At 34.2% G+C, this 13,962-nt stretch overlaps 1 protein-coding gene across 1 annotated transcript; it reads left to right on the top strand.

Moving 5' to 3' along the window:
* Positions 1-596: 596 nt before the first annotated feature.
* LOC131146697 (uncharacterized) lies at positions 597-13,767 on the top strand. The gene is made up of 6 exons (XM_058096446.1): positions 597-1,476; positions 7,678-8,264; positions 10,618-10,810; positions 12,323-12,387; positions 12,505-12,715; positions 13,187-13,767. Exons 1-6 carry the CDS (start codon positions 1,306-1,308, stop codon positions 13,550-13,552), a joined length of 1,593 nt encoding a protein of 530 aa, XP_057952429.1. The 5' UTR covers positions 597-1,305; the 3' UTR covers positions 13,553-13,767.
* The last annotated feature ends 195 nt before the right edge of the window (positions 13,768-13,962 follow it).

The following is a 13,962-nucleotide window of genomic DNA, read 5'->3' as shown; positions in this document are numbered from 1 at the left end:
TTTTTCATTTTTCTTTTTATGAAAAATATTTCTAGGAAGGAAAAAATCTACGCTGTCCAAATTAAGTCTAACTTGTTATAAAAAATTCAACTCTTCTCGGTTTAGAGGACGAGAGATCTAAGTAAACTCAAAATATTTGAGTCAAATGTATAAATAACTTAATATTTATATTGGGAATTTCAAATATGATAATAATGTAATTCAATTGATTAATTCAATATAAATATATTAGATATCACTCTAAAATTTAAATTGAAAGAATAAGAGTCCATTAATATAATTTTATGTTATACAAGTATCAAATTTTAATTCGTGCAATATATATATATATATATATATATAAAATCTGTAAATGCATTACATAAAACTTGTTAAAAAACCTCAATTAATTACTTTAATTCATGAACTCAAGTATGAGAATGTATTGTTAATATACAAGAATTTTATTTAAAATTATTATTTAAAATTACCTTTGCTTCTGGGTGTTTCATTAATATATTAAATTCCAGAATAAATGAATTTAATATATTTATTTAGTACTGTTGAGTGTGTATTTCTTAAGCACTTTAAAAATTGACCGCACAGGCAATTAAGGAAAAGAAGAAATGGAGGGGAGGGGGAATTCATAAATCCGCGGTGGAAACGCTGCCGTATTGGACTAATCGGCAAAACCGATATTACAGATAAGGAAGGGGTTGATTAGAAACGCCATCACCGGCAATTGCAGAAAGTAAATGTATCGGTGTTTCACTTTCTAGCTTCACACTTTTTCCCCTCTTTTAGGTTTCGCCGGCCTCGCCCTCTCTCTCTCTCTCTCTCTTCTGATCCATCTGTTTGTCTTCATTCCCCCTGTTTCCCATATGAAAAATTTCTGTCTTCTTCTTCTTCTTCTGATTCTGATCGTTGAGCAATCCCATTTCAATATAAGTAACTAGTGAAATAGTTTTGTAATGTATGCCAGTTACCCCAGATCATTCATATCTTTCTTTCGGTCTCCGTCTCTCTAGCCCTCCGCTTCTCTCTGTTTTTGTCTCTCTCTCTCTCTCTCTCTCTCTCTCTCTCTCTCTCTCATTGATTGATCCAAATTGAGAGTGGAAATTAGCTTAATGGCTGCCTGAAAGCTGATCTGCACCCGAGTCCAAACTCCAATCTCCAAACAACCCGTTTCAAGTTCAGATCAAACTCCCAAATCCCTTTTCCCTTTAACCAGATCAGTGATGCAGCTAGTCTCTTAAATTGCATTTTTTGTGGGAGAGCACCCGTACCGTTAATTGCAGAGAGAGAGAGAGAGAGAGAGAGAGAGAGATGCAGGGGGTACAGAGTTATTTGACATATGGATCTGGAGTTTACAGGCACTTCGCAGACACTGTATGGCGGCCATTAATGAAAGCTCCTGCAAGAACCTCTGCCATCTTCTTCTTCTTCCTCTGCCTCCTCTGCGGCGCGTTCCTCACCACGCGCTTCCTCAACTATTCGGTATGTTTTTTTTTTTAAGCAAGATGCTGCCAGGCATCGACTAAACTTCAATTATTGAATTTTAAACATGATTTTTCAATGCTATCATAATTGTATCGTTTTACTGATAAACATATTATTCTAACGTACTGATCAGTAATCTCACTCACTCTTTATTGATGGGTAAGAGATTAGAGTCCCGTTAGATGATTAAAATGTTTTTACGAATTTTTTGAATAATTTTGTTCAAAGTTATAATTGACTAAAGCAATCAACTATTCCTAATTATAAGAAAAGGCTGTTACACGTTATTCGACATTAAAATATAATTTAAAAACTTAAAGTTTAGTATCATTTGCACACCAACCCGACGTCGTTTTAATCTCGCCCGGTTGTTCCGGCCTCGGCTTTTCAGAGTGAGAGAATTCAAGACTCTAACATGTGCTGTAGGCGTCGTCAGACTTTTCTTCTGCGCAAAGTTTTAGCGAGTCATCCTGCGCCACGTGTGTGCTTCTCAAGCCATACATGTGCAGCCTGGGCCTCCTTTGCATGTATGGGCCAGCACCCAGCTGGAAATTACTATATATTTTATATATATATATATATATACGGAAAAATAGTTCATTCCAGTAGCATATCATTAAACTATTAGTTTATTATGAATTTTATTCGGTGCCCATTGTCCAAATTCATGTATTAAAAAAAGAAAACCATGAAATTCCCTCTTTGAATTATTTCCAATTTAAAAATTTTTAGGAATTAATAGATTGTAGCTGTATGATGGACCTAACACGTCGTCAAATTTATGAATATTAAATGGGACAGCCTATTAAATAGTAATGGTACTTGCTTGTTAGGTTAGTCGTGGATTTTTTTTATTAAGACGTTCACCAGATCTTGACTCTTCTATTGAGAAATTTCGTGATTTTCTATTATTTTGAATTTTGAAATTAATTTTTGTAAATTTAAATATAAATTTTAAAGTCTATGTTCTTAAAATAAAATTTAAACATAATTTTTAATTTTGTATAAAATTGATAGACATTTTGAAGGACCCGATTCCTGTATAATCTTTCCAAGATGTTGGTCTGCACGGTGCTTTAATTTAAGGGTGTTATTATAAGATTTTGCTTTTGCTTTGCTGGACTAAGAGAAAATGGAATACAGGGGAGAGATGGAAAGAATTTTCTGTATTCCTTTTCTTTCTGAAATTCTGTATATGCAAAATATTGTACAGGAATGGTATAAATAGAATACAAAAAAAGGAATCAAAGTATCAAGACAGTTTTTGACTACAAGAATAATATACAGTTATTCCTAACCATTTTCTGTAATAGAGAATAAAAGTTGAACTGTTGTGGGCTGCTGCTTGCAACCACTTTTATTCCCTTCAATTTTTACAACCCCTCACAAGATGAAGAGTAGATGTCTTCTACTCCCATCTTGGATAAGCACTAATAAAAATTTTGCAAGCCTAAGCTCTTTGTGAAAATGTCTGCCACTTACAATTTGCTTGCCACTTACTCTGTTGAAATGCAATCCTCTTGAATTTTGTCTCTAATTAAATGACAATCTATCTCTATATACTTTGTCCTTTCATGGAACATGGAATTGGTGGTAATGTGTATAGCTAATTTGTTGTCATAGTACAAGAAAGCAGCCTGTGGGTAAGCAATTTGTAAATCTCTAAGTAAATACTTCAACCAAGTTAATTCACAGCTGACATTTGCCATTGCCCAATACTCTGCCTTTGTAGAGGACCTAGAGACTACACTTTGTTTCTTTGACTTCCAATACACCAAGGATTTCCCGAGAAACACGCAATAGCCTGTCACGGACCTCCTAGTGTCTGGACAAGCTCCCCATTTTGAATCACTAAAGCCTCTGAGTTGGGTTTCTGAGTCTGTTGAATAGAACAAACCTTGCCCTGGTGACCTTTTGATGTACCGTAGAACTTTGTGAGCTACCTACAAGTGTGGCACTCTTGGATTCTTCATGAATTGACTGAGCATTTGGATTGAGTAAGCTAACTCAAGTCTGGTTATGGTTAGGTACAATAGCCTACCAATCAACCTTCTGTAGGCTCAAGAAGTAACTCTCATTCTTCTTTGGACATTCTCACATTTTGATCTAAAGGAATCTTTGTTGGAATGGTATGTGAGTCTCCTAAAATATCCAAAGCAAATTTGCTTTGGCATAAATGAATTCCCTTTGTTGTCTTGGCCACTTCAATACCTAGAAAATATTTTAACTTACCAAGGTCTTTGATTTTGAATTGGTCATTAAGAGATCTGTTCAATTGATCAATTGTTTCCATATCATTTCTAACAACTATTATGTCATCCACATATACTAAAATAGTTGTGAAAGAACTTTCAGTTACCTTTTTGAACAAGCTTTAGTCTACCTTGGACTGAATATATCCTTGGTGAATAATGAAATTTGAGAGTTTTGAGTACCATTGACGTGAGGCTTGTTGGAGACTATACAAACTTTTGTTTAATTTGTATACTTTTCTCCCATTTTCATTAGGATACCCCGGGGGAAACTCCATGTACACCTCCTCCTCTAAATCCCCATGCAAGAAGGCATTATTGACATCAAATTGCTACAAAAACCACCCTTTTATTGCTGCAATGGTTAACAAGGTTCTTAAAGTGACCATTTTTGCCACGGAAGAAAATGTTTCATGGTAATCCAACCCCTTTTGCTGTGTGTACCCCTTTGCAACAAGCCTGACTTTGTATCTTTCTATACTACCATCAGCGGGAAACTTGATTTTGTAAACCCATTTACAGTCTATTGGTTCTTTGTTAGGAGGTAAATCCATAATAACCCAAGTTCTCCAGAATCATTATGAACAAGTAAAGTGGGAATGGAAATGATAGGGTTTTGACTAAAACTTAATTCATTTGGATTCGGTAGAGGTTCAATGTTGCTGACATTAGTATCAAGATGGCTGATTTTGTCTGTTTGGAATGGAAAGACAGCTTCATGAAACACAACATTTCGAGAGATGAAAACCTTTTTAGTATCTAGGTCCAGAAGTCTATATCCTTTGACACCAAAGAGGTAACCAATAAATACAAACTTTCTAGCCCTAGGATCACTTCGAATGGTTTTTACTTTTGTTTCAAATTGAGTTTCTACCATTACACTAAAGTTTTGCAAATTGGTGCTGGCTTCTGATTTTAATCTCAGCATATAAGTCCAGGTACACCTACTGAAATCATCCACAATAGTCAAAATATATTTGCAACCATCATGACTAATCTCATTGCATGGACCCTATATATCACAATGTATCAGTTTAAAACATTTCTTGGATTGATTTTGGCTAGTAGGGAATGGTAGCTTGTTTTTTTTAGCTAAAGGAAAAATGAGATAGAGTTTATCTTCAGAGGGTTTTAATATGTTGACTTTGGTATCTGTGTCAAATTGAGAGTAAGAAGAATGACTTAATCTATATTGTCAGAGGTCAAAAGATTCATTATTATTGCTGACAGAGGCTGAAAAGCTGGTTTTGAGGTTGTATTTAGATAAAGCATCAGATAAAGCTGAAGGAGAAACTTCCATTTGCAGCATATGATAGAGTCATTGCTTCAACTTCACCCATGCTAGTTGTTGTTCAAGTCAAAAGGTCCGGAATATAGCAGCAATCAAAAAAGAAAACAAGACAACAATTTAGTTCTTGAGTTATTATCTTTGCTAAAATCAGGTTAAAAGAGAAATTGGGAACACAAAGGACAATGTGTAGTATGAGATTCTTGGTGACTTTGGCTGTTCCTACATGAGTAACAGACACTATCTCACCATTTGGTAAGGCTACAGAAGAGGAAACAGTATTTTGGATGGAATGAAATAAGGACTTGGAGCAAATCATATGGTATGTTGCTCCATTGTCTAGAATCCATGGTGTTTCTAAAATATTACTAGTTTCAGGAGTAGAGACAGAGAGACACAGTGATATACCAGGAATTTTGTGATTATTTGCATCTGAGGAAGAAGGTGCAACCATGGTATGAACATGATTGGCCGAGGGAATGAAAGCTTGGTTGCTAGAGGTAGCTTTTAGGAGAGCCAAAAGCTAAGTATATTGCTTCTGAATTAGTGAAATTTGAGGCTTGTCTTTCACAACTTCCTGCCCAAAACTTACTACTGCATTTGCATTCGCCAGATTCATAATAGATTTGTTTTTTTCTTCTCCCTTGTATCCTGCTGGGTATCCATGTAGTTTGTAGCATTTTTCAGCTGTGTGGCCTCGACATTTGGCAGTGAGTACATATGGGCTTATTTGGATTTGCTTTAAAGCATCTCTCCAGAGAGTGTCCTGGATTTTACAGAAGGTACAATAGTACTTATCCCTTCTTTGTTGTCTAGTAGATGGCTTACTAAAAGACCTTTTGCTCACCGTGGCCATAGAATCATTGCCTAGGCTGTTAATAGAAATTTCTCTCCTCTTTTCTTCTTGTTGAATGATAGAATAAACCTCATTCAAGTTAGGAAAAAGTTTGATCAGCAGGATTTGTGCTTTAATAGCTTTATAAGTGTCATTAAGTCCCATTAAGAATTTCATCACACAATTCCTCTGTTGGTTCTGAACGACGACTTTTAAACCTTCACAGGTACAATTAGGAATTGATTCATAATTGAGTAATTCATCAAGCAAGGTTTTAAGTTTAGAGAAATAAATGCTCACTGAGTCTTGGTTTTGCTTTAGGTCTGTGATACCTCGCTTCACCTCGAAAATTCTTGGAGCATTTTGTTGAGCAAAACGTTGTTCCAACTCTAGCCAAAGCTGATGTGCAGTCTCAGCATATATAGTGCTAGACTTGATGTCAACTTGCATTGTGTTATGCATCCATGTTATCACGATGTCATTGCACCTCAACCAGTGTTCCATTAAGGGATCATTGGGATTAGAGGGTTCACAGATGTTGCCATCAATGAACCCAAGCTTGTTCTTGATCCGCAAGACCCTCTTCATGGATCTAACCCAAGAGTAGTAGTTTCTGGAGTCCAAGGTATGAGTAACGAGCATGGCACCTGAACCATCAATGTTGCAAATGTAATAAGGACTGGTGGGCTGCGTTGGGTCATGAGGAGCAGCTCCTGACCAATTGGGATTGGTGTTTGATTGCACAGGAATGGTGTTTGATGGTGGGTGTGGAGGAGTGTTTTGACTGGTATTGATGGATTCTTCCATCATTGACTTTGATACCATATAAGAATTTGCTTTTGTTTCACTGTAAATGTGAAATGCTAGAATGAGAGAAAATGGAATACATGGGAGAGATGGAAAGAATATTCTGTATTGCTTTTCTTTTGTGAAATTTTGCAAATGCAAAATATAAAGTTATTCCTATTCATTTTCTTTAACAAAGGATAAAAGTTGAGCTGTTGGGGGTCGCTGCTTGCAACCATTTTTATTCCCTTCAATTTTTAACCGTTATTGACTTTTCACATAGTGCTTTGTGTAGCATCCTTGACGAGAATTGAGCAATGGACAAATTTATGGAGATGAAGTCAACCACAGTGTCCAGTGCATTTTTATGTCAACCAATACTATTAATGACACAATTCTGACCTCTTCAACACTTTCTTCCATATTTTTAAAATTTTATGGGATAAGAATGGAATGTAAAGTAGAATAGAATGACAATTCCCATTCTACTATTTGGGGATAAATAGAAAGTCACATTGGAATGAAATGGGCATTCTCATTTTCCATTCCATTCTCATGTTTGATATAAGTAATTAATAATGAAATGGAATGTTCATCAATTTTTAAAAATTCATTAAAATGCACAAATCTATAATTTTGAAAAGAAATTTACTCTTTTAAATATAACTTTTTAACTTAAGAAAAAAAAAATTCATTTATAATGCACATGTGTAATTTTAAAGAAAAATTAAATAAAGTAAATCCCAATAATTTCATTCTATCAATATCACATGTTTTAAAAGCGTACTAAAATTGAAAAATTCCTATTCTATTAAAATTCAATAGTTTGTCAAATAAAATTAACATTCACATAACAAAACTACTAAGAATCATCTTCACCTATTCTTCTTTTTCATTATCAGCAACAATTAATAAAAAAAACTCAAGTTAATATGGGATCTGATCCGATTTTTATCATTGTCTTGTGCCCCTAGAGTGGTAATTTAATTTAGGTAATTTCCTTACATTATTGACTTTTCACATTGTGCTTTGTGCAGGAGTCCATCACCGGCGGTTCGGCTGAGAAGACACTGGCGGCGAGCAGAGCAAACGAAATCCCCAAAAGGCCCCGCAAGAAAATCGAAATCCCCCTCAACTGCTCCGCCGTCGCCGGTAATCTCACCGAAACCTGCCCGGCGAACTACTACCCATCAAATTTCCGGCCGGAGAACGATCAGGACGGTCCATGGGACCCACCGCCGACGTGCCCGGAGTACTTCCGCTGGATCCACGAAGATCTACGGCCCTGGAAGGACAGCGGGATCACGAGGGAGACGGTGGAGAGAGCCAAGAGGACTGCCAACTTCAGATTGGTAATAGTGAACGGGAGGGCTTACGTGGAGACATATGTGAAGGCGTTTCAGACGCGGGATGTTTTTACGCTGTGGGGAATCCTACAGTTGCTGCGTAGGTACCCTGGGAAAGTCCCCGACTTGGACCTGATGTTTGATTGCGTTGACTGGCCGGTCATCAGATCGAGCGACTTTTCTGGGCCCAATGCCACGACCCCACCGCCGTTGTTTCGATACTGCGGAGACGGTGCCACGCTGGACATCGTCTTCCCTGATTGGTCCTTTTGGGGATGGTAAGACCATTTTCTTATTTAGTAATACATTCATGGCATGTTTGGCTAGTACCTGAGTTTTGTAGTTGTATTAAATTTAAATAGAACAATAACTAAAATTATATTAATATTCATTTAAATGTACTCAATAACTAAAATTATATTAATATTCATTTAAATGTACTTAAATATTAATTTTATTTTTAATATATTAAAGAAATAATTTATTTTTAATAAAAAATAAAAAATAATAATGTAAGAGGTTAATTTATCATTTTAGTGTGTGATAGCATAATAATAGTGTTCCATTAATTTTTTTAGTATGCCGATATCAAACTAGTTTAAAAAATCAATTTTATTTTCAATTTATCATTTTTTTTTTTACTAATTTGTAATTTCAAATTATTTATTTTTTAAATAAAAAAAAACAATTATAGTATTAATTTTATTACTAAAAAGGCAGAGGTACTTTAAGAAAAGTAAAACCACAATGATATTGATGTTCTTTTGACAAAATGGGTATTCTCAAGGTTTGTGTATTAGTTTTAAACCTAGCCTTTTGGGATACTAAGTCATAATTGAACGTTACTTGATTTTGTTTTTCAAAATACTTTTTACTTTTAAGAGCAGAACAATTGCTTTTTTAACACTGCAAAATACCTTTTCCCCCCTTTTCTTATGGTTGAAAAATTGCTTCAAAAAGTAAGAGATATATTTTAAAAAGTCAAATGATGTTTGAATATAATTTTAGGTATGAGTCATACGTGTTGCTGTTTTTGTTGTTCGGTATTTGTATGATGTGTTCGTAGTTTGAATAGAATAAGAACCTTGTATTTATGACCATTTTCATCTCTTCTTGAATTTTAAGGTCCTGTTTGGAATTTGAAAAATCTGAATAAAAGTTTAAGTAAAACACAAATGTATTCACTTTTTGTTGTTTAATAATTATGGAAAATGATCAGAAAAATAATATATATATATATATATATATAAAATAAATGAGCAAAAAAATCTATTTTAGATAAATTTCCTTTCTTAATCATATTTGAGATCGAGAGAATACAACAAAAAAATTTTTTCTATCTTGTTTTCTTTTCCTTTCCTTTCCTTTTTTCTGCACAACATTCCTAATCCAAATGGAGCCTAAGGGATCGTTTGGAACCACTCGTGCAAAAGTGTTTTTCAAGAAAACAAAATTGATGAATTTAATAAGTGCTTATAATAAGTGCTAAACTGAAAAGTATTGAAAATTATAACTAGTGTTTGGTTGTAATTTAAAATAAGTGATATTAGGATACTTATTTTTACCATAAGATACTATATAATTATTTTTAAATATATTTTAAATTACAAATATTAATATTTTTTAATTAAAAATTTTATTAATAGTTATTTTAATTATTCATAATTAAAACTTAAATATTTTCTATTAAAAAATAATATAAGATTATTATTTTTAATTAATAATAATTTTATTAGTAATTTATATTTATAACATATGATTATCACATTAACTTATATTAAAAATAGTATTAATAACTAAATTAAGATTTTTAGTTTACTGAATGTTAATTAAATTTTTTTAATTCATTCCGTAAGTTAATTATAATTTCATTAATAATTAATAGGTTAAATGGATAATAAAATAACATATAATTAATTTTTAATTAATAATTACTTTAACTATTATTTTTAATTAACATTTTAATATTTTTATTAAGTGAAAATAATTGATTAACAATAATATTGTTCGTAATTTATATTTATAATATGTCAATATCATATTAATTTATGTTAAAATATTATTATTAATTAAATTAATATTTTTAATTTTTATTATTAATTTAAATTAATAAATGGTTCTTCTTCTTTATTCCAAAATTGAATTATGTTTCATTAATAATTAATATATTATAATACATAGTAAAATAATATATTATTATCTTCTAATGTATAATGTATTTTTTAAATTATAAAAAACTACTAAATTTTTTTAAGTTTATAAAATTGATCTCACCTATGAATAGTGTCACTTATAAGTGGTCAAAAAGTTGTCTTAAATTGTTTCTCAAAATTCACTTAAATAGTTCTAGAAAGAGTTATTCTAAAAAAATATTTTTTACAATAAGCGTTTATTATATTATAAGTTAAACGCCACATTTTTTTTGGGGGTAAAAGTACTTATTTTAAGTGATAAATATTAAAAATACGATGCTCCCAAACGGGGGGCTAAGAGCTGCTGATTGAGCTGATATATTCAAATAGATTTATGATCATATGCAAAACTAGGGGGACTCTTTTTTAAATGAAAAATTTTCATTTTAAATTTGTATCAACTCAGTTTTCTAAAATGAAATGTACTGATTTGTATCAGGCCTGAGATCAATATAAAGCCATGGGAGTCCTTGCTGAAGGAGCTGAGAGAAGGCAACAAGAGAACCAAATGGATGCAAAGGGAACCTTATGCCTACTGGAAGGGAAATCCTTCTGTTGCCGAAACCAGGCAAGACCTACTCAAATGTAATGTCTCCGACAAACAAGACTGGAATGCTCGCTTATATGCCCAGGTAATAATTTAAGCATCTGACTCATCCACCCCATAACGGCCCTTCTTCACTTAAATATTGAGTCGGCCAGTCTCCATTAGCTGTCTGAATGCAAGCATCTCTAGCATGTGCCTTTTTTTATTGTTGGTAAAAGAGGCAGCACCTCCTAGTTTTATTAGAAAATCCCTCACTTATAGCAGAGGAATACCGTGGTTCAATCTTGAGACTTTGGGACAACAAAAACAAACTCCAAGACTCTAAAACTAACTTAATCAACATAAACCAAACCAAAAAATCAAACGCCAGCAACCAAACAAAAAAAAACTAAGAAACTAAACCACTAAAAGTGGAAAACAAACAAAACTCCAGAAGATAATACAAAACATCATGAACGCAAAGAAGGAAAACCCAACAAATCCAATTGAATCATTCCCCTAACTTGCTGAAAAAGATCATCCTGACAACTATATGATCGAGAAATACCAGATTCATCCTGTTTGGCAAAGAAATCAGCACTTTTATTTTTCTCCCTGTAAACATGTTCCACTTTGAACTGTATGCCTCTCAATGCAAGCATAAGCTCTTCCCACAATTCTCATAAGCTCCAAACCGAACACTTCCCAGAACTTATCCACTGAACCAACAAAGTAGAGTCATATGCAATTTCCACTTGATCAAAACCGAAATCTTTACACAGATTAATCCCTAAAAAAATCGCCTTCAATTCAGTCATGTTATTTGTTCCATAACCCAAAAATGAGGAAAAAACTGTTTTAAATAAACCTTTTTCATCTCTTATCACGCCTCCACCACCACAATTACCTGAGTTACCTGTACAGCTCCCATTCACATTCAACTTAACCCATCCTATCCCAAGTTTACACCATCTGACTACACGAGAAAGACGAACCCCCACAATATCCGTGCAAGAAGCAAGTGCCTTCTTTAGAAAACACAAAACAATATTGGGCAAGAGCTGAAAAGTATGTTGATGATGAAAGAATTACTGAACTTGGCTTCACCAAGAGCCTTGCAGCCTGGTTCAGAGGCAAAAAAATACAAACATTAAGAGAAAAAAGTGCAAAACTGCAAGTAACGAAAGGAAAAAGGATAATAAGTGAATCCGCAGGTTCTAAAAATTGAATATAATCCCTATGAAGTACTCGCTGCATAGTAATGAGACACTGCAGTGCTCCAGCCTCGAGGCTTTGCGGATGCACCCTCAAGGCCTCAATGTTTCGACACCGACTCAAAATAATTTCAGACAGAATAATCCAGACCCTCTTATTCCCATTTCTTGTGCAAGCTGTTAAAAGACCCCAAATAACTTCTTGTAGTATGCATTAGATGGTCACATGCAGGGCTCATATGGTTCAGCTTCTAGCTGCTAGTGTTTTAAATTTTAAACCATCAATATAGCATTTGAGGGATTTGTGTTCTTAGACACCACTGGAAATGTTTTTAACATAAGCAAATAAAATGGAGGAAAAACAAAACAGCAACAGAGAAGTAATGATTTGGTCCTGTTTGCAGGACTGGATCCGAGAATCAAATGAAGGATACAAGCAGTCAGATTTGGCAAGCCAATGCATTCACAGGTAGATTGCGTGTGTGTGTGTTGCATCCTGCATTTTGCATATTCACTTCCTGTTTTGTTTTTTCACTTGTTATTTTAATTTCCTGCTACTGACGATCAACTCTCTTAAATTCCCCAGATATAAAATATACATTGAAGGATCTGCATGGTCTGTAAGCGAAAAGTACATCCTTGCATGTGATTCTGTCTCTTTACTAGTAAAGCCCCATTACTATGACTTCTTCACGAGAAGCCTGATGCCAGTGCACCATTACTGGCCCATAAGGGAAGATGACAAGTGCAAGTCTATCAAGTTTGCCGTCGACTGGGGCAACAGTCACAAGCAAAAGGTAGTTTCCCTAAGCTCGCCTAACATAATTAAATATAAGTAGGTAGAAAAGATATAATCTCACCATGACTACATTTTTAATTTTTTTTCTTGTTGTGACTGCTAAAAAACAGAATTACTATTGCCCCCAATGGTGGCTCAGATGGTAAAATTAAAACTTTCCTGATTAAATGACCAGATTTTGAGTCTTGAGGGCTACGACTTTCCATTTGAGATAATACCATGGTATTTAAGTGAAAAAGGGTAGAGGGACAAACCCATTATCCTAGTGGATTAGTCGAGTGTCCAAAAAGCCTCGAACACCATCGTTTTAAAAAAAGAAAAAAGAAAAAAAAAGAATTACTATTACAGTCCATGTTTCAAGCTGCATAAAGAGAATCAAAATTTAGATTTAAGATGTTTTTCGTGACAATTCAAGCAGAAGTACTTCATCTTTTCAAATTTCTTACATCTCTCAATATGGCATTACCAGGCACAGGCCATCGGTAAGGCAGCGAGTGAATTCATTCAAGAGGATTTGAAGATGGACTTTGTGTACGACTACATGTTTCACCTATTAAATGAATATGCTAGGCTCTTAAGATTTAGGCCTACCATACCGCCAAATGCAGTTGAACTGTGTTCAGAGATTATGGCTTGCCCTGCACAGGGACCAGAGAAGAATTTTAAAATGGAATCCATGGTAAAGGGTCCTGCAGAAAAAGGCCCATGCGACATGCCTCCTCCGTATGAGCCCCCAGCTCTGCTTACCCTTCTCAGGAGAAAAGCAAGCTCAATAAAACAAGTGGAGACATGGGAAAGTAAATATTGGGAAAATAGAAACAAGCAGCTCCAGTGAGGTTTCTTTTATTTGTTTATGATTAAGATGAATGTAGCATAGACATTCATAAGTAGATAATGTATCAGATAAAGGAAGTATTTGGTGTAATTTTTATATGAACTTGTCATCAATGCCCGGTGTTGAGTAATTCCCAGGCAAGTTTTTTGATACTGGCGGCCGATTTTGTCAGGAAAAAACAGAGGAATGAATCCAAAATGCAAATCTTCTGCCCACTATGACCTAAATTTACAATATGTGAAATGTAGCCACAGGGAAAGAACGGCAGAGCTGAAAGAGTAGATTACAGCAGCCGGATTCTACTCTTTTTGTGGGGATTCATCTCTTGTTTTGTTTTGTTTTTGTTTTTCGTCATTATAGGAGTTGGACTTCAAATTTTTGCTATTTAAGGTATTACTTTCAGACACAAT

The sequence above is a fragment of the Malania oleifera genome, chromosome 13 (genome assembly GCF_029873635.1).
Source record: "Malania oleifera isolate guangnan ecotype guangnan chromosome 13, ASM2987363v1, whole genome shotgun sequence".
NCBI lineage: Eukaryota > Viridiplantae > Streptophyta > Magnoliopsida > Santalales > Ximeniaceae > Malania > Malania oleifera.
Note: the sequence above shows the minus strand (reverse complement) of the source record. Positions and strands in the feature narration are given on the sequence as shown.